General features: G+C 42.2%; 1 protein-coding gene across 1 annotated transcript in view; it reads left to right on the forward strand.

Annotated features, from left to right (window-relative positions):
* LOC126456459 (uncharacterized) overlaps window positions 1-24,530 on the forward strand; it is a 262,405-nt gene that overhangs the window by 218,056 nt on the left and 19,819 nt on the right. The window contains exons 5-6 of the mRNA XM_050092213.1: window positions 8,371-8,630; window positions 15,123-15,229. Coding sequence (XP_049948170.1) covers window positions 8,371-8,630; window positions 15,123-15,229 — 367 coding nt within the window. The remainder of the gene's footprint in view (window positions 1-8,370; window positions 8,631-15,122; window positions 15,230-24,530) is intronic.

Raw genomic sequence — 24,530 nt, forward strand, 5'->3', positions numbered from 1 at the left:
TTTTAATGTTGGGCAGAGTACAAGTGTGTCTCAACACACAGTGCAACCAACACTCCTAACGATGAGTCTGCGCAGCCGACGACCGATGCATGTGCAAATGTTAACACCACGACATCGGCAACTGCGACTGAAATGTGGACGTAACCATCGGCATTGGACGTTGGAGCAGCGGCACAGTGTTGCATGGTCTGATGAATCCCGATACGTTCTTCGTGACGACGATGGGACGGGCGAATCCTTCGTCTTCCAGGGCAACAGCTAGTTGACACCAGTACTGCTGGACAGAAACAATCTGGCGGCGGCTCCATTATGCTCTGGGGAACATACACGTGTGCATCCATGGGTCCAGTGGCGCTCGTACAAGACACCATGATGTCCAAGGACTATCGTACACTGGTTGCTGACCACGTACACCCCTTGATGACGATCATGTTTCCCGACGGCAGTGGCATTTTTAACAAGATAATGCGCCTTGTCACAAAGCCAGGAAGGTGATGGAGTGATTCAAGAAGCACAGTGGCGAATTGCAGTTGATGTACGGGTCCCCTCCTTCACCAGATATGAATCTGATCGAACACATCTGGGATGTGATTTAACGTGGTGTCAGAGCTCATCGTCCCCCTCGTCGGAATTTACGAGAATTAGGTGACTTGTGTGCGGAGCTGTGGTGCCATCTCCCTCCAGCCATCTACCACGCCATGACGCGCCGACGGTGTCATCTATGCCAAAGGTGGACAGACCGGTCGTAATGTTCTGGATGATCAGTGCAGATTCCGGTGCAATCTTCTGCTGTGAATCAGTACAAAGTGTCCTCGTCACCTCCATGCACGTTGCATTTAGTTATCTGCTTACGTCATGAGCAAGACCAGCAACTCTCTCCACAGGTTCCATCAAGTTTCCTTACTATTTTTTACTGTTTCATTTACTACTGACGAAGATCAAATGCGTTGTCTATACATAAAACACCTATCACCGCGAATATTCTTCTTCTTCTGCACTTCATGGTGTAGGCAAAATCCATGTTCAGGCTTGACAGTGAGATTTGTTGCTACCTTTCCCTAAATCTTCGAGGATCTCTTCTTCTTATTACGTATAAAGCCTTATCTGATTTGGCATTCTGTCTTCATTCATTCTGTTGATATGTTCTGTCCATTTTCTTCTATAATCGCTCCACCTTTGCGCAACATTATAAACATTAAATTATGTTCCTGTGACTTCGTTACTTATGCTGTGTAATCTTGAGCATCCTATAATCTCATTTCCGATGTTTGGATCTTACTCATCTCCTTCTGTGCAGACACGCAGTGCTCACTCCCACACATTAAAACTGGTTTTGCTATTACTTCATAATTCTGATTCTGCTGTCCTTTCCTGTACTATTATTCAACTTTCTAGTTATAGTACCACACATGTGTTCAAAACGTTTCTGTATCTCGATCTTTATTGTAATTTATATGTGCTCCACGATAGCAGAAATGAGAGATTTTTTCTACGGATTTTCTGTTGTTTATTATATTGGATTGGATTACTATACTGGATATTTTAACTGAAGTGACACTACCCTAGTCTTAAGCATTGAAATTTCTGAGTTATATTTTTTTGAGCATTTGTTCAGGTCTGTACATACATCTCTGAAGACCGTCTTCCCTTTTTTTCATAACTGTAATACAGGGTGATTCAAAAAGAATACCACAACTTTAGGAATTTAAAACTCTGCAACGACAAAAGGCGAACTAAGGGAGCTATAAAGTTTCATTTAGTTGTACATTTGTTCGCTTGAGGCGCTGTTGACTAGGCGTCAGCGTCAGTTGATGCTAAGATGGCGACCGCTCAACAGAAAGCTTTTTGTGTTATTGAGTACGGCAGAAGTGAATCGACGACAGTTGTTCAGCGTGGGGCACTGAGAATCCGCGGGAAACAACTCAGTATGAACGTGACTCGCCTAAGGTGAACGTTTTCTGTGCCATTTCAGCCAATAAAGTTTTTGGTCCTTTTTTCTTCGAAGGTGCTACTGTAACTGGACTACAGTAACTGGAGATGGTAGAGAATTGGCTGTTCCCTCAGCTCGAACAAGAAGCACAACAATTCATGTTTCAGCAGGATGGAGCGCCACCACATTGACACTTATCTGTCCGTAACTAACTGAACGCCAACTATCCGAGGCGATGAATCGGCCGCCAGGCAGCCCGTGACAGAGCACTTCATCACTGGCCTCCAAGAAGCCCTGATCTTACCCCCTGCGAATTTTTCTTATGTGGGTATGTTAAGGATATGGTGTTTCGGCCACCTCTCCCAGCCACCATTGATGATTTGAAACGAGAAATAACAGCAGCTATCCAAACTGTTACGCCTGATATGCTACAGAGAGCGTGGAACGAGTTGGAGTATCTGGTTGATATTGCTCGAGTGTCTGGAGGGGACCATATTGAACATCTCTGAACTTGTTTTTGAGTGAAAAAAAAAACCTTTTTAAATACTCTTTGTAATGATGTATAACAGAAGGTTATATTATGTTTCTTTCATTAAATACACATTTTTAAAGTTGTGGTATTCTTTTTGAATCACCCCGTATAACCCGATGGTAGTGAAACATTTGTTTCTTTTCATAATTTATTTTTAACATGGGACTTATCTCTGTATTCAATTCTTACGAGGCGTGGGTAATGCGTATGTTCAGTGACGTATATGAAATGGCAAACCCTTCTGTTAGTCCTTGAATAGTTTTTAATTTAATATTCTTAGTCCCTTCGGTATTCATTACAATATCAGCTGTTTGGTATATCCTTTTCAGCATTTGAATTACGTGGCAGAGGTGTTCTCTAAGGCTCTTAATTACCCTTTGTTTTGATCTGTTTACTTTAGTAAGGGTTTCTTCCAAGTCGCTAAATGCACACAACAGGAACATTTCGGAGACGATGGTTGTACATGTATGTCAATGCACCCCGTCATTAACAGCATCAGTGAAGCAATGGGTGGTGGGCGATAACATTCCTGAAATATATTTAACTGCCTAGGGTCCCGACCCGAAGCCGATAGAACACAGACGTAGTTGGTACACTATGTGATCAGAAACATCCGGACACCTAGCTGAAAATGATGTAAAAGTTCGTAGCGCCCTTAGCGCCATCCACCGGTAATGCTGGAATTCAATATTGCGTGCGCCCCCCCCCCCACCTCCCCCACCCCCACCCCTTAGCCTTGATGATAGCTTCCACTCTCGCAGTCATACGTTCAATCAGGTGCTGGAAGATTTCGTGGGGAATGGCAGCCCATTCTTCACGAAGAGCTGCACTGAGGAGAGGTATCGATGTCGGTCGCTGAGGCCTGGCATGAAGTCGGCATTCCTAAACAACCCAAAGGTGATCTATAGGATTCAGGTCAGGACTCTCTGCAGGACAGTCCATTACAGGGACGTTATTGTCGTGTAACCATTCCACCACAGGCAGTGAATTATGAACAGGTGCTCGATCGAATAGCTCTTCGACAGTGGGAAGCAAAAACAAAAAGCTTAAAACATCAATGTAGGCCTATGCTGTGATAGTGCCACGCAAAACAACAATGGGTTCAAGACCCCTCCATGAAAAACACCACCACACCATAACACCACCGCCTCCGAATTTTACTGTTGGCACCACGCACGCTGGCAGATGACGTTCACAGGGCATTCACCATACCCACACCCTACCATCGGATCGCCACATAGTGTACCGTGATTCGTCACTCCACACAACGTTTTTCCACTGTTCAATCGTCCAATGTTTATGCTGCTTACATCAAGCGAGGCGTCGTTTGTTAACTACCGGCGTGATGTGTGGCTTATGAGCAGCCTCTCGAACAAGTTTTCTCACCTCCCTCCTAACTGTCATAGTACTTGCAGTGGATCTTGATGCAGTTTGGAATTCCTGTGAGATGGTTTGGATGTCTGCCTATTACACATTACGACCCTTTTCAACTGTCGGCGGTCTCTGTCAATCAACAGACGAGGTACGCTACTGTACTGTATGTGTATCTTCACGTTTCCACTTCACTATCACATGGGGAACGGTGGACCTAGGGACGTTTAAGAGTGTGGAAATCTCCCGTATAGACGTATGACGCAAAATCAGCTGACAACATCCGAAGTCCGTCAATTTCGCGGAGCGCCCCATTCGGCTCTCTCACGATGTCTAATGACCACTGAGGTCGCTGATATGGAGCACCTGGCAGTAGGTGGCAGCACAATGCACCTACTATTAAAAACGTGTGTTTTTGGGGGTGTCAGGATACTTATGATCACATAGTGTAGTTGATGATTGAAGACGCAACACTGTTGTTACAGGTAGTCTGCGAAAACGAGGTCATAGATGTTGCCTACTGATGAATTGTGTATACGATTGGAGTTAACCCCGTCAATTTAGGCCTGAAGATGGTTTACTGAATCACTGAAATTGGTAGCCATATAATAAATAACATATTAAAGAGAGCTGTAGGTGTTCCATTTTATTACATCTTTGAAATGAAGATGTTGAAAAAAATCAGCTAAGCATTTGCAGAAAAAAAAGAAAAAGAAAAAAAAAGAAAGTTTGTCTAGCCCTTGACCTAGATTTCGATATTTACAAAAATATCTTCTTCAGGAGAGGGCCTTGTTACATCACATGGTGGTAAATTTCATTAGTTGCACCAAGTGGCTCTTGTCACATATAAAATTATATAAATATCTAAACCTAGGACAAGGGTTAAATAAACCTTCGGCTTGCAGCTAGTTGGCTGATTTTTTCAACCCCTTCAGATTTATACAGTTGCTGAATCGCAGCCATGTTTAAGATTTTTACCTTTAAAATGAGGTAGAACTTGAGCTTCACTCCAGACCTCAGTGTCCAACGTCTCTACCTTCACTGGTTCCGGCTCTTGAGAAAGAGTGGGCTGCTATTCGTGTACAGGACACCTCATTGAAAGTGTCGCCAGCAAATGTCATAAAAATTATTGCTGGATACTTCTGATAAAATAGTGGGTATTTACTGCTTACGATATTGGTGATTCTATTCTTTAGTTTTTAGACAGTAAGTTGTTCACTGAAATTTCTCAATAAGTGGAATGTAGTACAACAGTGTTAGTAGTGATCCTAGAATAAAATTTCCACTCTGCAGCCGAGTGTGCCCTGATATGAACGTTCCTGGCAGATTTAAACCGTGTGACAGAAAGGGACTCGAACCCTGATTCCATCACGCTAGCGGGCAAGAGCTCTACCAACTGAGCTACCTATGTACGACTCATGACCTTTCCTCACAGTTTTGCGTACACCAATACATCTCCTGCTTTCACTTAAGTTCTCCTTCCTAATCTGCACGACTAGCAGTCCTAGAAGAAAGGATACTGCGGAGTACTGTGTGGCGGCAGGTTTAACTATAAATGATGATGGTTGCTTATTGTTGTTCGTCGTCTTTCTTACGGGAGCTTGGTAATTAAGTTTGTGGTCAGCCAGACAGCGATGGCGACCATACTGACCTTTGTTTCCAGTCTGCTCGGCCACATTTTGGTCCAGCCCACTGAAATAAATGTTTCTATTCTCTTTCTATTAGTGGTATCTGGGGTGTGATTATAAATGAAGGTATACTTTTGTGGTTGAAACATGCATATATTTACTAAAATATCTCTCGTACAACACTTTGAAAGTCACTATGTTCAATTGACAGTAAATCTTTCTATCTTAAACAGCACTATTATTAGTTCAGAGGCTTCTTCTACTGTACGTTCCTACCAAATAGTCCTTCGCCCTGACTACTAATACTCAAATAAATGTTCAAAGTAAATGTTCGCTACGAAAGTGGAAATAATAGTTACCACTTGCCTCCCGGATTTGTAATTGTCACGATCGGCACACTAACAGTTACTTTAGCGAACTGTGTGCAATCCTCGCGAGTTCATTATCAGTTATTACAGAAAATACGCGATTTGTCATAGTCAGTCTCTGACGTCATCCGAGGCAGAGCGCGATCCGACGTTTAACGGACGTGGATCTTACAGTGGCTGAGTGCTAAGTGAACCTTCTTCCTGCCTCTCGGGTTATATTTATATATGTGCCGCAGCGGACGGCCAAGGGAACATCAGCTGTCATCTGTCTTATGCACACGACAGCAGCCCCTGAACGACCGCTTTCTCGGGCACATAATCTTTAATAACCAAGTTAAGAATTAATTTAGAATCTTCTCAATTTTTACATGCATTCAGGTAAGTTGGCTCAAATCACAGAAAAAATTTCAGTTCACTTGAATAAAAACTTTGCCTTCTAGAACTTTTATAGTGGAACCAACGGTAGATCGTTACCTCTGAACTATAACTTTAACAGAACTTGTATTGGCTGTTATTAACACTATAATTCTAAAATTTGTTATAGCTCCATTATTTAGTAGGTTTTATCATCTGCTGTAACCAAAATTTTCTATCATTAAAATTACAGGTACCTAATCTACTACAAATGAGTATATTTTGGTTACAAATTTGGTTTTCCTTAAATTACTCCAAAACTATGAGAGGTAGCTTAATGTGGTCTCTTAGTTATTATTTTAGGTTAACCTGAAGCATCTTACAAATTTTCACGTTTCTAAGTCTAATACGTCCGCAGCTCACGGTAGTGTTCTGGCTTCCTAAGCACGGGGTCCCGGGTTCGATTCCCGGCGGGGTCAGGGATTTTCACTTGCCTCGAGATGACTGGGTGTTGTTGTGTCGTCTTCATCATCATAATTCATATTCATTACTGTCGGAGGAAGACAATAGCAAACCATCTCCGCTAGGACCTTGCCTAGTACTGCGGTGCGGGTCTCCCGCATCGTCCCCTACGCTCTGTCAAGGAGTGTGGGACTTCATCTTCATTATCGTGTCTAATATTTAGCGCCTTCAATTTTTCTTAAAACGTGGATTCTGGCTCTAATTTTAGTTCTTATGTTTGGGAACTTGCACTACTTATTTATGACCTCCATAGGCACATGCTGACCAAATTCTGGCTTTCTAGCTTCATTATTTAGCGCCACTTTTTTCCTTAAAACTGTATTTTTACGACAAATATTGATTTAATTACTTTATGACTTGACCTCTAAAATGTTATTACAATAAAATGTATGTTGATAAAGTTTGAACATAAAATTTTGACTTTTAATTTTATACTTAATTACGGTGCAATGCTTTTGCGCTACGCGCAGACGCGTTAAGTTGACGTGGCGCTACTAGCGGTGAACTGGGGTAAGTGCCGGCGCACTCACTCGTCTCTGTGTATCACACATGATACAGCGCTTGTTTCGCTTCAACACACAGCCACACCCTAGTTGATTGTTTCCAGAATGAAATTTTCACTCTGCAGCAGAGTTTAAAGTTTGAAGTGCTGATGATGCTGTGGTGTACGGGAAGGTGTCGTCGTTGAGTGACTGTAGGAGGATACAAGATGACTTGGACAGGATTTGTGATTGGTGTAAAGAATGGCAGCTAACTCTAAATGTAGATAAATGTAAATTAATGCAGATGAATAGGAAAAAGAATCCCGTAATGTTTGAATACTCCACTAGTAGTGTAGCGCTTGACACAGTCACGTCGATTAAATATTTGGGCGTAACATTGCAGAGCGATATGAAGTGGGACAAGCATGTAGTGGCAGTTGTGGGGAAGGCGGATAGTCGCCTTCGGTTCATTGGTAGAATTTTGGGAAGATGTGGTTCATCTGTAAAGGAGAACGCTTATAAAACACTAATACGACCTATTCTTGAGTACTGCTCGAGCGTTTGGGATCCCTATCAGGTCGGATTGAGGGAGGACATAGAAGCAATTCAGAGGCGGGCTGCTGAATTTGTTACTGGTAGGTTTGATCATCACGCGAGTGTTATAGAAATGCTTCAGGAACTCGGGTGGGAGTCTCTAGAGGAACGGAGGCGTTCTTTTCGTGAATCGGTACTGAGGAAATTTAGAGAACCAGCATTTGAGGCTGATGCAGTACAATTTTACTGCCGCCAACTTATATTTCGCGAAAAGACCACAAAGATAAGATAAGAGAGATTAGGGCTCGTACAGAGGCTATAGGCAGTCATTTTTCCCTCTTTCTGTTTGGAAGTGGAACAGGGAGAGAAGATGCTAGTTGTGGTACGAGGTACCCTCCGCCAAGCACCGTATGGTGGATTGCGGAGTATGTATGTAGATGTAGATGTAGAAGTGTTGACGGTAGGAGATGAGATAATGCTAGAAGTAAAGCTGTGAGGATGGGTCTTGAGTAATGCTGGGATAGCGCAATCGATAGGGCAGCTGCCCGTGAAAGGCCAAGTTTCAGGGTTCAGGTCCTGTCTGGCACAGTCCTAATCTGTCTGGCAGCAAGTTTTATTAGTAGTAGCAATGTTTCGTTTGTACTCGTAGGGTAGCCACGCACCAGAGGACCGCGTGAGGAGTAACAGGGAAGAGGACACCGACGATCGAGAAGGTGAGCACGGAGAAGGCGCCGGCGATCGACACGATGAAGACAAAGACGGCGGCGAAGAGGGCGGCAGCGACGGGGCCGGAGACGGGAGGAAAGGAGGCGAGGACGACCTGGCGTGGGCGGGCCGCCGCCCCCTGGACGGCACCGACTGGCCCAAGTGGGCGGGCGGAGACGGGCCGCACGGCAGCATGCCACCCAGGTCAGCCACCTCTCGTCTACTGCGCTAGCTTGTAACCTCCCCCTCACTTATCGACCTTAATGACAGTGAAAAATTAAACCCCAAACTGGGAAAGGAATCGTCACCGAAGTTAATCTGCCGGTAAAGAGGGAGGAAAGGGTTACATCTAAATGAAAGGAAAAATGCAAATGAAATTGGTGGAAATTAATTTTGAAAAGGAGTAAAGTTACTAAAGAAAGTAAATGTGCGGTCGTTACGTTAACAATTAATTGGCGTTAATTAGATGTTTAAGATTTGGGGAAAATTACGGTCGCCAGTCCCATGGACAACTACTATAATAACTGAAAATGAAAGATTAATGCACATATATTTAGCACTAAAAGCGTGGCAACTGAAGGTTGACACGTGTTGTGTGAAAACTGAATGTTTGTCAGAAGTAATAAATTTCGCTGCACTCTGACTTAATTTAGTAAAATAATTAATAAAACCGGACAATTGAAAGTTAATTTAGTGACTGAAATTAATATTGAACTTTGTTTCTGAAGCACTACGAAATTCAATAAAATAAGGTTAGTCTTGGGCTACCTCAACAATCATTTCAAAAGCTACTTGAATCTACGCAATTTAGAAATAAGAGATTTAACTTTGAACTTCAATTAAATGACTCTGGACAATTAACAATAGTAAAATTTAGTACGTACCAAGCTGAGCTGCAGTGACAGCTAAGCTAAAATATGGTAACAAAACTTGCACTCTTAATTTGTGCTTGTGTGATCTAAATATTGTAGCCAGCTATGAATACTTTAACTGAACTTTGAAATTAAAGCAGTGAAATGGAATGATATTACTTTAATGCTGGCGTTTGAATTTCAACGACACTCTGATTCATTCCGGAAAAGGAAGGGACCCTGCTTGGTAATGCAATTGGGACAATGAGCAACAAAGGTTCATGCTAAGTTGCTGTAATTTTGTGAGGCAAATGGAACAGTTTGAAAAGCTGTGGTCTGCCATACAGTTCTAAAACTTTACGTGCTTCCAGTCTTCCTTGTTGGTTGATTGAAGGTTTGAAGTCGTCGGTCGAGGAGGGGGCGACAGTCACTCATTGTCGGCCGTCGCTGTTGCAGAAGCTGGATGTTGGCGCGCCTTCTTCTCGACACTGTCACCAGGGAAAACGGGCTCTTGATGTGCACCAGCTAATGCTTCCCGTCTGCGACACCGTGTCAGAAACTATCATAGCAAGTCGAGCGCAATTACATACTGCCAAACCCCGAAAGCGCGTCAACTCGCGGGAGCGTCACTCACCTGTTCCACCGCCCTACTCCAGCCAGACTCCCTCTGCCCGCGCTCCATCCGGCAGAGTTAACACTACCAAAGATCCTAAACACTTTCGTTCTCCACACGGCCTATCGATGTAATCGTTCGATAGCATAATTTTCCCTAGGCCAGACCCAGCGCAAAAATACAAATAATATTTACAACTAATTATACAGCGACATAAATGCATAAAGATATATATATGCAAATAATAAAGCAATTACAATACATAAAGACATAGAAATGTCATATCTTCAGGTAACAAAATAAGGAAAAAAATTTATAGTACAATAGATGGAAATAGGAGGATATGCATTTCCGGCGTTACAAGCTGACGGCCCCGTGGTCTACTGGTAGAGCGCCCGTCTCGAAACCAATCACGGTCAGACCATGGAAATTTTCAACATACAGAGTGCGTCAAAATTGTGTACACGGTTTGAATGGTCATAGAATATTTATTTCCCGTTCTACAATGTTAAATGCCTGGAAATGGAAAGCTTAAAGTCCAATTGGAAAAATAAATGTACTTTGCAAATGTGATTAATGTTCAAACTGGTGGCCTTCAGCATCAATACATTTCTGAGTACGAGTCACCACTGATTCCGTACATCGTACCAAAGTGTCCTATGAGATTTCTGCATACACCGCCTGAATCTCATTCCAAAGTGTGTCCAGGTTACGTGGTTTACGTTTGTACACCTCATCTTTTGCGGTGCCCCATAAGAAGAAATCCAGCGACGTGAGGTCTGGAGAGCGTGCAGGAAACTCGATTGGTCCCCTTCATCCTATCCACTGGCCTGGCACATTGTGATCCAGGTATGGTCGTACGTCCCAATGACAATGCGGTGGGGCGCCATCTTGTTGGAAATAAAACTCATCATTACCGTATAATGCATGAATGGCAGGGAAAATGGAGTCAGCAAGCATTGTTAGGTACGTTTCTCCAGTAACAGTACCTTCAAAGCAGAAAGGCCCAATGAGTCCCCTTGCAGACAAACCACACCACACATTTACACCAGGCAAATTCACAGCCTTTTCAACTGTAATGTGAGGATTATCTTCAGCCCAGTACACACAGTTGTGCCTATTGACAGTTCCATTGAGTTTGAACTGGGCTTCATCCGACCAAATTATGCTACCCATAAATCCCAGTTCACGTCTCATCATCTCCTGAACCCATTCACAAAATTCTAACCTTCGATCTGGATCGTCGTCACTTAGCTGTTGCACCAGCCTAGGAATGTACACACGAAACTTACCTTTCTTCAGAATGCGTAGCACACTACTAGCACTTACATAACTCTCACGTGCCGCTTGCCTTGAAGATTCTTGAGGCGAACGCTGAAACAGTTCCAAGATCGCAGTTGTAGAATCATCACTTGTAGCTGTACGAGTTCGCCCTGTTCGACGTTTATGCACATCACACACTGTTCCATGAATTTTGAATTTGTCTCGTAGACGTGTAATTGTTAATTTTGAAGGTGGTTCTGTACCATACTCACTTCTCCACTGTCTTCGAACCGCAGCTACATTCTCAAACTTCCACTACCACTTAATTATCTGCTTCCGCCCTTCAAAGCTCAAACGCACGTCCGTCATATTGCAGTTACTTCCTTGCCACTGCTGCCACCTGTTGAAGAAACATAACATTACTTTCTCACAGATAGTAGAACCTTGTAGAACGGGAAATAAATTGTCTATGACAGTTCAAAGTGTGTATACATGTTTTGACGCGCCCTGTACTTTTAACCTAGCCTTGATGAATACCCAAGAACGACACGTAGTTCGTCTTCCACGTTAAACTGTAAATCCCCTTTGCACGGTCAGATAAATGGCGTAGACTAAAGACACTTGAAAGACCGGGCACTCGAAATGAGCCCATGGCTGTAGGACCCTGCTTACCTACAGCAATTTTCACTCTGCAGGAAACTGTTTCTTCTCATCATAGACTTTGCTGTCCTAGGCAGATTCTCGAACATTTCACGTGCTAGTCAAGAGTCAGAAAACCACATCAGTCGTTCTCGATAGATGATGCTCCACTGCTGTAACGTTGCAGTGAGAATTTTTCACGAAATCTCAATCGCCAAATTTCTCTTCCGAATGGCAAACTGCACTGTGCAAAAGAATTAAAGGACCATTTCTCTGAAACTATAATGTTTTCCCACACGGCAACAAAAAATGTGAAATTAGGCTTAAGTTTGCCTACAGCCTTCCTCTATAGTGATGCAGAAGGGTGGTGCCCTGCAACCTCACTCTCGGGTTCCCAGAATGCTGCAAACAACAAGATGGCGTCGACAGATGTGACAGAAGGTCAGAACTCAGAAGTTGAAGTAAGGTATGATGGGATAATAACGTCACATTTGCACAAAATTTCATCAAAATTCTGCCCAACGCCACCGTAAACTTGGTATGGGATGTGGGCACACATCGCTTAACCACATCTCTCCTTGTCTGTTGATGTCTCGGTGAAGGGAGTCAGAATCGCGACGCCCAGCATTTAAATCACGTGGTTCCGTTATGCGTGGTTCAGGAAAACATTTAAGACGTACTAGTGCTCAGAATCGACACGAAAAGTCTTCGGGAGGTGGCACACTGGGCATCAATGAAACCATCTCTTCCTTTGAGGTTTTGGTTTTACACATTTCGCAGTCGAAAACGACAGATTGCAGTGCAGTGTGCAATAGTATGACGACGTTTTTGACAGCCTTTGACATTTCCGACACCCCCCCCCCTCCCTCTCCCCCCACCGGAAGATTCACCTCTTCTCTAAGGACACGAGGGAACTGCAACGCCATTGCCACGCGGCATTAGCCGAGCGGTCTTAGGCGCTGCAGTCATGGACTGTGCGGCTGGTCCCGGCGGAGGTTCGAGTCCTCTCTCGGGCATAGGTGTGTGTGTTTGCCCTTAGGATAATTTAGGTTAAGTAGTGTGTAAGCTTAGGGACTGATGACCTCTGAGCTAAATTGAAAACTTCTGCTCGCGGTGGAGGGAAATGACGGATTTCAAAAAAGTGGCCCTTTAGTTCTTTTGCTGACTCATAGCTAGATTGGGAGCAACGACCATCGTGATGAAATAAGAGAAATCAGATCTCTCTCGGAAAGTTTTGCGTGTTCATTCTTGCCACGTGCTGTTCTGGTTTGGAACGATAGAGAAATAATCTACAAGTGTTTCTGTGCATTCTCTCCCAAACACTTACGTGTATATTGCAGAGTAAGCATTAGTATGTACTGTTATGAAAGTCATGTTTAACACAATCACAACACAAACCATTACATGATCATATTCAGGTACAAATTCCTCGTGCATTCAACGATGACCATTCTTCCTATTTGTTTAAAACTTGAAAATATATTCTATGTTTGAAACGACCGATAGGTACAAAATTATAATTTGAAGTTGTGTAAAGCTCTAAACAGTTTCCGTTGGAGGAAGACCAACGCCTATTCAGTCAGTTCGTCACACGTCTCGTTAGTTTACAGATGAGTCAGTGCATTAAGTATTTGACGTTAAGCGTGTAAAAACATTTCGGGTCAAAGATCCAAAACCCTAATGAAGAACTTTCACCGTACATGAAGCTACAATATCGGTAGTCCATCGAACACCCGAGGAGCGGCGCTTATAATCCGGTAAAATCCCACCGATTCTTCGTTCCAAGCCAGTGCTGTTAATTTTCTTAATTATGGGAAGCCGACGCGGATGTTACTTATTGCGATTACTCGCTGTCGGTGTTCAGGAGGATAAAGTAATAGGAAGTAACAACAACGACTTCGTTGCAAACGAGTGAATGCCGTGGACTCTAAATGACTCGGAAATACCATCAACAGTTTCATTACAAGCGGTAAGCTCTGTAAACTATGTGCTAAATGTATCAAAAGTACGTCACATTTCTGTACGAAGTATAATGCCAATTATAATGACACCGATTCTTTTTAATTTCCGTAATCGAAGACCAATATGGCACAGTAGTAGGAGACTGTCTTCTAAATTCTGTAAATATTTGTACAGCAGAGGCTGAGAGCTATTTTCATTTTTTTAAAAGTTTGGTTTTCCTCCAAACTATATGTCATATAATGATATTATTTTGTTGGTGTCTTCATTATATGTATATGTGGACACTGTACTCAATTTTTTGCGAATAGAATTAGTAGTGAAGAAGTAAAAACTTAAAACGTCGTTTCTGACGCTGAAGTTTTACCGCATGAACAGTGGAAATATAGTAAGCGATATTTTTTTCAGTGCTTTGGGGAGAGGAAAGGGAGGAAAGGTGTCAGGGAAGAAATGTTTCCAAAAAGGTTTTAAATTATGTAAAGTTTATTGGAAGTGGCTGAGCTCTCTTATCCTCAAATTGTGGATGAATATAGTCTGAGTCATTTTCACGCTGTGAGAATGCTGCCTCAAGACATAAATTGACCAACAGTATTAAACCTTTAACTTAATATTATACCAGTTAATGAATAAGTAATGGTAGCATTTTAATTTTTGATAAATCGGTCAGTAATTACTTGAAATACTGAAAATCAACTTTTTTGGCCCCTAGAAACTGTTAGATAGGCAACCTACAGCTGGTATCCGATGACCGTTTTTTTTTTTCATTTAGTAATATAGACACGTTCAAACTGCAATTCTGATCTCGTCCAGCATATCAAAGATAGGAATTTAGAAGCAGATTTTCGCTTTGTTTCAAACTTGAAAAGGCATCACCCTTTTCGAAACAGTTTTTGATGTTGCTCAGCAACTGTCATACAATATTTTTCAAGGAACATACCGCCATTTGACTGTCTTATTGTTTATTTAAATACAGTCCAAGTTTTTGCCTTTTATACCATTTCCAAGAATCTGATTTCGTGTTTTTAACATATATTGCAGGACACTTAACATTTTGTCAAGCTGAGTTATATGTTAATATATGTTAAAAACATAAAATATATGTTAAAGACATAAAATCAAATATTTTAAAAAGGCATAAAATACCGAAAACTGGGTTGCACTTAAATAAACAACAAAACAGTCAAATGGTGGTGTATCCTTTTAAAAAAAGCATTTTGTAAATGATCATGTATTATACCTGCATGCTGATCAAGACGAGAATAAAAATGATCTTGCATATCAGGATGTGTTTTGCAATATACAGTATTTCTATTCCGCTAACGTTTACCCAATGTCCTACCCGCTTGCGTGTGTATGTGTCTGTGCGTGCAGGTACAGCGGCGGCGGCGGCGGCGGCTTCGGTTACAGCCTGGGGGACGGCGAGAAACTGCCGGACGAGGAGCGTTACCAGCGCCAAGCACCCTCGTCCACACACCAGGGTAACTGTACCGTTCCATCCAACAGCTGCTCACTGCGCCGGCCTTCGGCCTTCTCGAAATAAAACTGGTGTCAGAGTAGAGAAGAAGTAGTGCATTCCCGTTTACACTCCATGAAGAAAGATGGATTATTAAATGTCTTTGATTTTCTATGTCTTCTAAAAACTTAAAATATTTGCTATTTAAGACTTTTCCAATACAGAATACGTTTCTGAGGCTTTCGGGCGTTGAGTCGGATGGCGTAGCTAAAGTAAAGCTTTCCATTTTACAGCTGAATACTTTTCCGTCATCTTCAGGTAATGGTGTTGGATGTTGTTGTCTTCCTGTGACATGTAGCCAGAAAGTGAGAGCTCTGGCCTTCGTCCCTCTTGAAATACACACTATATGATCAAAAGTATCCGGACACCTTGCTGAAAATGACTTACAAGTTCTTGGCGCCCTCCATCGGTAATGGTGGAATTCAATATGGTGTTGGCCAACCCTAAACCTTGATGACAGCTTCCACTCTCGCAGGCATACGTTCAATCAGGCGCTGGAAGGTTTCTTGGAGAATGGCAGCCCATTCTTCACCGAATGCTGCATTGAGGAGAGGTTTCGATGTTGGTCGGTGAGGCCTGGCACGAAGTCGGCGTTCCAAAACATCCCAAAGGTGTACTATAGGATTCAGCTCAGGACTCTGTGCAGGTCAGTCCAATACAGGGATATCACTGTCGTGTAACCACTCCACTACAGGCCGTGCATTATGAACAGGTGCTCGATCGTGTTGAAAGATGCAGTTGCCATCCCCTTCAACAGTCGGAAGCAAGAAGGTGCTTAAAACATCAATGTAGGCCTGTGCTGTGATAGTGCCACGCTAAACAACGAGGGCTGCAAGCCCCCTCAATGAAAAACACGATCGCACCATAACACCACCGCCTCCGAATTTTACTGTTGGCACTACACACGCTGGCAGATGACGTTCACTGGGCATTCGCCATACACACACCCTGCCATCGGATCTCCACAGTGTGTACCGTGATTCGTCACTCCACACAACGTTTTTCCACTGTTCAATCGTCCTATGTTTGCGCTCCTTACATCAAGCGAGGCGTCGTTTGCCATTTACTGGCGTGATATGTGGCTTACTAGCAGCCTCTCGACCATGAAATCCAAGTTTACCCACCTCCCGCCTAACTGTGGTAGCACTTGCAGTGGATCCCGATGCAGTTTGGAATTATTGTGTTGTGGTCTGGATAGATGTCTGCCTATTACACATTACGACCCTCTTCAACTGTCGGCGGTCTCTGTCAGTCAACAGACGAGATCTACCTGTACGCTTTCGTGCTGTACGTGGCCTTTCACGTTTCCACCTCACTAAGACATCGGAGACAGTGGACCTAGGGATGTTTAGGAATGTGGAAATTTCGCGTACAGACGTATTACACAAGTGACACCCAATTACCTGACCACGTTCGAAATCCGTGAGTTCCGCGGAGCTCCCCATTCTGCTCTCTCACGATGTCTAATGACTACTGAGGTCGGTGATATGGAGTGCCTGGCAGTAGGTGGCAGCACAACGCACCTACTATAAAAAGCGTATGTTTTTGGGGGTGTCCGGATACTTTTGATCGCATAGTGCAACTGGAGTCAGAGTAGAAAAGTAGTATTGCGTTCCCAATATTAATTCACTAATTTGTTTTTTCTTCTGGCCTTATCCCGTATATTCACGTAAGCGGCATGTTAATCTGGAGTGGCCATGTTAGTGGTGTAGGGTGGCCAGTTGCCTTTGTTGCCATAATGCCCCCCCCCCCCCCCTCCAAGACGGATTTATGTGCCTTATTTGTCTGTATCTAGTGATATCCCACGTGAAAGTGTAAGAACATTTCTTTCGAAATGTTTATGAATCAGGTAACTAAGGCGGGATGCAGGTAGCAGGCCGGTATTCGCGCAGTGGGATGTGGCCCTTGACGTAAATCTGTCTGCCGTATTCGATTCGAGGCCAGCACATCTCCCTGAATCCCGGTAGCGGCGAGCTAACGCCCATGGCTATCCAGGTGCGTCCCCTAATTGTACTAAACGAAGGAGGAGAATACATTAAGTACCTCTCAGTTGCAAAATTTTAGCGACATCATTTGATGTGTTATAGTGGAAGCGGAAGATTAGGGAAGGTAAACCTTCCCTAGTGGATGCACACCATCACCAAAGTGATCAGTGATAGCTTACCTTAAACTGAAAAAAAGTCACGCACTAGTGAAGGTGAACCATCACTGTACTGGGCTAGGGAAAGTGTACAGTGGCATATTACCCACCAATGAAGGTGTACCATCGCTGCTCCCGGGTTATTGACGGGGCGTCCAACAATGCTACCACAAATCAGCATGAATGTAATTGTCGTCAGTTCGTTATTGTTATGTTAAACAGGTGTGCAGTTATGGTTGACATTTGTGCTGTTACCGTTTACAGTAGTGCAGCTGTGGTTGACAGTAGTGCAGTTAACAGTTCAAATCAGTGCAGCTACGGTTGAATCAGTGAAGTTCTACGATCATCTTAGGGTGGAATGCGGAAATCTCAGTTATAATTCTGTCCTCGTGGACAGAGAAAAGTACGAGTCACTTATAAACACTTTCGAAGTATGAAGTTCTGTTATACAGCCATGGTTCACAGTTCTTACTTCTTGGCAATGAAAGTATACATTCACTAGTGACAGTGCACTATCCTTAGTCAATGTGTATTGTCTGACAGAACTGGAATCAGTAATGCGCTTTCACTAAATGGGCCAGTGAAGGTACACTGTCACCAGTGATCGTGTACTTTCCCTGAAACTTCCACTATAACAGATGCAAAAACCGAAAGCCTCCGCAACATAGATCATCTTTCACAACGGCTTGATGAATGCTTTTAATAACAAGTATTGGGATCTCTATTAAGTTAAGATGCTTTTACCTTGTGACGGCAAACGTCAACCTGTGACGAGAAGTTCAGGACGTGAAATGTGGGTGTGATACTTTTTAATATGCCTGCTCAAAATGAAATATGAGTTTTAACACTAAAATAACAGCAAATTAATTGTCAGTTATTAATCATCATCATTATCTCTAGTTTTGGTTTATGGGGCCTTGGCTGTTCCAATTTCAAACAGAATGCAGCTGATCTTCCCATCTCTTCTTGAGCTGTATATTTGTACATTAATTTAGGTATTTGTTCTTCTGACATCAGTTGAATGTGTGCGTGCCATTTCTCACTGCACTCCTCTGTTTTCTGAAGTATGCTTTTGACACTCAGTTCATTCATTATTTCACTATTTCTTATCTGATCCACGAGTTGGTAACCAGCTATAGATCTTAGGACTCTCATCTCTGCTGCCTCAATCCTCCTTCTTCGACTGGCAGTTAGAATCAAAGTCTGTGACCCTTACTTTAGAACTGATACTGCCATCACATTGTAAAATTTTAGTACTGTCTCTTTTCAAAATTTTTTGGGGAGGTTCCGATTGGTACCTACCAACTGTTGAAATTTTTGCAGTTTGCATTCTTCATCACTATAGTATATGACAGCTCACATCCCAGTTAGTTAAAAGTATTCATTTGCTCTAGTGGTTTATTAGCAATTATTATTTTCGCTCTTAAATGCTTCTTACCATGGAAAGCCATTATCTTAATTTTAACTTTAGATATCGTTATATTATAATCATTTGCTACCTTCTGCAAGGACCAAATTTCCCTCTTTCATTTATTAATCGGGATTTTAATCCTTAAAATAAATGACACACTCATAAACACGCGCAAATCCTGGGAAACTCATTTTCTGATTATAGAGAGGCACACACGTCACAGAGTGTGGTTTTGTGACCCTACATAGAACATGGCTCTTCCTGTCGAACGTCCCGAAAGGTTACTTCAGTTCTACATTCACACCTACATCATACTCCGCAAGCCACCTAATGGTGTGTGGCGGAGGGTACTTTCGGTTCCACTATCTGATCCGTCCAACTGTGTGCCACTCGCGAATAGTGCGCGGCAAGAATGATTGTCGGTAATCCTCTGTATTGGCTCCAGTTTGTCGAATTTTCTGCTCGCGGTCAATACGCGAGATGTGTGTGGGGGGAAGTAATGTGTCGTCCGACTCCTCCTGAAAAGTACTGTCCCGGTGTAGCATCTGTGGCCCCGACGAATGTTTCAGACATGCAGGGTGTACTAGCGCGGTTTTATATGCCACTATCGGTATTAGCAATTCACGAGCTGAGTTTGAAACGTTTTTTTGTCAGAAGTTGTCGGTCGTATACGGTGCCTTAAGGCCCATATGTTTAACACGGAACTAGTCCTCCAACCATTTTTAGTAAATAAACGTATTAACGAAACGAAGTTATAAATAAACAAGAAAATGATTGGGTGAATCCCAGAGGATAAATGATGTTGGCGAAATCAGAGGGTTGCTTTAAACCAAATAATTATTTATTACTAAAGGCTACACGTACGAGAAAGTGGCCTCACATGTATTGCGGATTCAAAACACAAACAAAAAATAGCTATTTTTGTAGTGCGAGTAGGGCTTCGAGTACAAAAATATGTGCAAGCAAAGTTCATTTAACTGCACAGTAATTCACGAAAAATCAGCATCTAACATTTAAAGTCCGCAACGAGCAGTTTCCCGCTATCAACTAGGACGAAAACTAAAGTTCGTTATTCTGAATTACCACTGAGCACAGTCAAATAACTTAAGTCCAGTGAAAATTTAGTCCGTAATTGAGAAAATTAATCTAATTCCACAAAAAGTGAAAGTCCTTAACTTTGAAAACTACGTGCCTCGTGTTATTAAGAAGACATAAATCGCCGTTTATTTACCTTATGTATTGTCTCCGGAAATTAAATACGATGTATGCAAGATGTTCCTACATGTGGAGCACGACACAGGTAACATAACTACTAACACAATTAACAAACCTGGGAGAGGTCGAAATAAGACTGAGTGGCTTGTGCACCAATTACTCTGCTATGAAAACATACGAGCTTTGGCTACTCGTATCAGCCCTACATCTCTTTTATATTTAAAAATAGTGCTTGGTTACTGCAAACAAAGGGAACTCGTCACAACGAAGCCTAAATCCTGGAAATATAGCTGCTCATATTTATTATTGAAGGATGAACCAACGATAGAGAAATTGTAGGACATTAGGAATTTCAAAATGTGAGATTGAGAATACAAAACTTTTTATTTAACTAATCATGTGAATGATTAATACAGACCAGTGTTCTGAAGACTGTTTCAAGCTAAAATAAAATGCCTGTAAATAGTACAGGGCTGACGAGTCAAGACGCATAATTAAGTGACTTGGCTTCAAGCTGCTCAGAAATTGGAATACGCTACAGCCTAAGTGAAACTCACGTTCTTCAACTACAGTGAGAGGGCCCAAATCAGACCCGGGAGCGAATCATCTTCAGTTCGAGTTCTGTCCTGAACTCCCGCAATTCCCAAGCTCCACTTGGACGGGAGACTGAATGCTTTTGCCAATCTGACAAAAGAATGTGTTCTCTCTCCTACGCAGAAACAGAGGAAAGCAGCAGAAACTTCCCACTCAAACCTTGCAAAAAGCATCGCTACGATTCATGAGGTTGGTACTGGTTTCGAACAGTCTGTCTCCATTGGCCAACACTGTCTGCACCACGTTTGATGGCAGGGGCGTTATTTTCGATTGGGCAGTCCATAATTTGGAGAAAGTAACGACTTTGCTCACGCCATTGAAGTGATAGTATGTGGTTCGTCTTTGATGTGGGGACAGATGGGCAAATTTATTCCTCAAGGACCCTCACGAGAAAGCTATGGTGACTGGCGGCATCCGTGCCTGTGGCAAGCGGACTGGTGCCACGATCTGCCCACAATGAGCATTTATGCAAACAGGACTAGTTCCCGCGAAAACTGACTGCAACCCAGAAAGCACTCACTACCTGCCATTGAGATATCGTGAAAAGCCTCCTGCCGTCCCTATGAAACTGAAAGCCCTCCCACACTCCCTTCTGGCGAGAAATCGAATTCTTTCCATCCGTCGAGAGGGGTAGCGCAGGGGTTAACACACTGGACTCTCATTCCGAAGGATGACTGTTCAAAGCTACGTCCGACCATCCTGATTTAGGTTTTCCGTGACGTCCCTAAACCACTTTCGGCAAATGCCGGTATGGTTCCTTCGAAAGGGCACGACCGCCTTCCGTCTCCATCCTTCCCTAACCTGTAGATACGATCTGCGAATATTTCATCCATTTGGAGGATCAGTTTAATACCTCGACCTGAAACGTCCTTGCACTGTAATCACGGAATTACACGACACGATTTATGTTGCGGAGTAGCCATTTTCTAACATGTGGCGGTAATCAGTCAAACAGAAATCAACCAACGCCAGCGAGAGTGAGTATAAGTTAGATGATGTATTCGTTCTTCCAATAACAGAGCCTGTTGCTGCGATCGTTAGTTTTGACAACACAATCCTTTGTAAAATATATATTCTTTTTGAGATACCCTGTATTTACACATTTACATATTAACTTTTAATATACTTTTGTAATTCTTTATATACATACTTGATTTATGAACCAGCGTGTTTTGGTCTTTACTGACTTCATAAACTTTCATACGATCACATTGCTCCAGCGATTCATTTGTTATTGTTTTTATAATCTGTCATGGTTAAAACAATGGTAACTTTTATAATAACCATTCTAGAAAATCACTGGAGTTGCAATGAGTTCATCGCTGTGATTTTTTTGATGTACTTGGTTTTTTTTGTATCATGTTTGCAGGATCTTTAACTTAATTTCGTTAAAATACACAATATTCATTTTTCGTTTCGTCCATCTTAGCTGCCACTGTTTCATCTCTAGCCCTCTCAGCCACGCTACAGCCTCGTGAGAACCCGAGTTGGTTGCACAGGCACCTGAATTTCATGCTTGCCTTGCGTGTCTTCCTCCCTAAGCCCACCAACAAACATTCAGCTCCGCCAGCAGTGAGTCGTCCTTTCATAATGTTACACGTGTTCCAGAATGACGCCAAAAAAGTTAGGTAACAAATCGATGCACTTTCAAACCCTCAAACAGAATACTGTGAAACGGACTCATGATTCGTGATGTTATCAATAATCTCCGCAGCTGTTTTGTCCCACGTGCTCCATGCTTTAGTCACGGTGAAAGTAGACGCGTGGCTCGGCATCATCTCCAGTGCTTGTTCGTCCTTTACGTAACCTCTTACTCCATTCATACACTAACGGTTTTCCTTGGGCTTTTACTATCGCCTTTGTCAACATCTACAGAATCGCAGTTCGTAATTTCTGTAGCAATACAATGAATTTATTCAATGCTTTCCATTACGCTGTATTTCGATGTACTGTACCACCTAACGTTGACTTAGTTACGTCATTAGTTACTCGTCTTGTTGCTGGAACATGAGCATTATTTGTTACTGCTACTAAATAAAGAAATATTAAATCCCTTAATCATCCTACTATCATCATCATGTCAATTCTGGGAACTTCTGGATTGAATTACGTACATTAAAATTGTCTGAAACTGCATGATTTTTTTCCATTGGGATAGAGACTTTCGTGTCAGCAGCCTATAACGTATGAATGTAATTCTACCTCAGCCATTGGCTGACGTACTAGTACATCATAACTAGTTTCGAAGCAACCGGTCAAATTTCCAAATGTTCCTCTTCAAAAAATTTTATGATGAATGTATCGTTACGAGAGACGAGAGATGATACAGGATATAAATTCAGAGAAAAATATTATCATAAATTACATTATCGCATTTACTACCATGCAGTTGCCGTAGCTTGAAGCCATCAAAATAAATTACTGAGAGTCACAGCCAACCGGTGTGACCGAGCGGTTCTAGGCGCTTCAGTCTGGAACCGCGCGACCGCTACGGTCGCAGTTTCGAATCCTGCCTCGGGCATGTATGAGTGTGACGTCCTTAGGTTAGTTAGGTTTAAGTAGTTCTAAGTTTTAGGGGACTGATGACCTCAGATGTTAAGTCCCATAGTGCTCAGAGCCATTTGAACCATTTTGAGAGTCACAAAGTAGTATTAAACTTACAAAATACATCTAATGTAAAACATCGCTTTTACGCAGAAGCATCTGAGAATGAAAAAGCTCATCTCGAAATTAGTTACGACATAAAGAATCAATATCCCCGCAACTGAAGAATAGTGATTTCCCATCAAACGTTCCCGAGTGCTCCACAGTGGGTAGTGCAGATTATATAGATGGCTTGCTCTATCAATTGTTTCTCAGTACTGCGTTCAGAGCCATCAAACGTCCATATTTAATGTTTGGGAAATGTGTTGGATCAGCATGAAGCGTTATCTACCTGCCAGGAAGTTTCGTTATGTACCTGTTTTTGATGCCTCTCATTTCGTTGATAATCATGTTCACGAATCTTCATCCTATGATTATTTAATGTCATCCGTACAGCTGCTAGTGAATAAATATAAACAACACTGTAGATTTTACATATTCATTTTCTTCACATTTAGTGACACTAAACTCGATTTCGATAATTATCTTGATTGGAATGTATTAACATCAGTTTCGTAACCCACATAGGTGAGCTACGCAATCCCTGAGTGGTTGCACAAATTCAAAAGCGGCATGTAGCAACTACTTCCGAGCACTGACTGAATTAAAACGAATCACGTCTGGACCGACTGAATACTTGTCTACAGCTGACTTTGACCTCCTACACGACGGCTATAGAAAGGCATGTAAGATATAAAATTGATAAAATAGTAATATGATAAGCTATTACAGTTTAGAGAATAACAAAAAAGTCGAAAAAGTAAAACAAAACTGATTAGGCATTGAAGTTATCTTGATTAACTACACTCTGTATAATAAATAAAATGGCGAAATAATACCTCCTATTCTATGAGGTGAAACTATTAATACATACTGGGGTCTTAAAGCGCGCTACGACAGTTCTGATTTTACAATTTGGATATTTCTTTAGCATGTTATTTTGGGGAAATTATTCGTTTTTGGAAACAGAAAAATCATGACTCAAAAACGATAATACCGGATTTAGGACGAATTACGTTCAAGATTCAAATATTCTGGAAAAAGAAAAAAGAAAATTCTGGAAGTGAATAACTTTTGAAATATGTGGTTTCGGAAAAAATAAAATGTTTATTTCAAACAGGAAAATTGTGGCTTTCAAACAAGATATGTCAATGGAGAATGAGATTTTCACTCTGCAGCGGAGTGTGCGCTGATATGAAACTTCCTGGCAGATTAAAACTGTGTGCCCGACCGAGACTCGAACTCGAGACCTTTGCCTTTCCT

The sequence above is a fragment of the Schistocerca serialis genome, chromosome 1 (genome assembly GCF_023864345.2).
Source record: "Schistocerca serialis cubense isolate TAMUIC-IGC-003099 chromosome 1, iqSchSeri2.2, whole genome shotgun sequence".
Lineage (NCBI taxonomy): Eukaryota > Metazoa > Arthropoda > Insecta > Orthoptera > Acrididae > Schistocerca > Schistocerca serialis.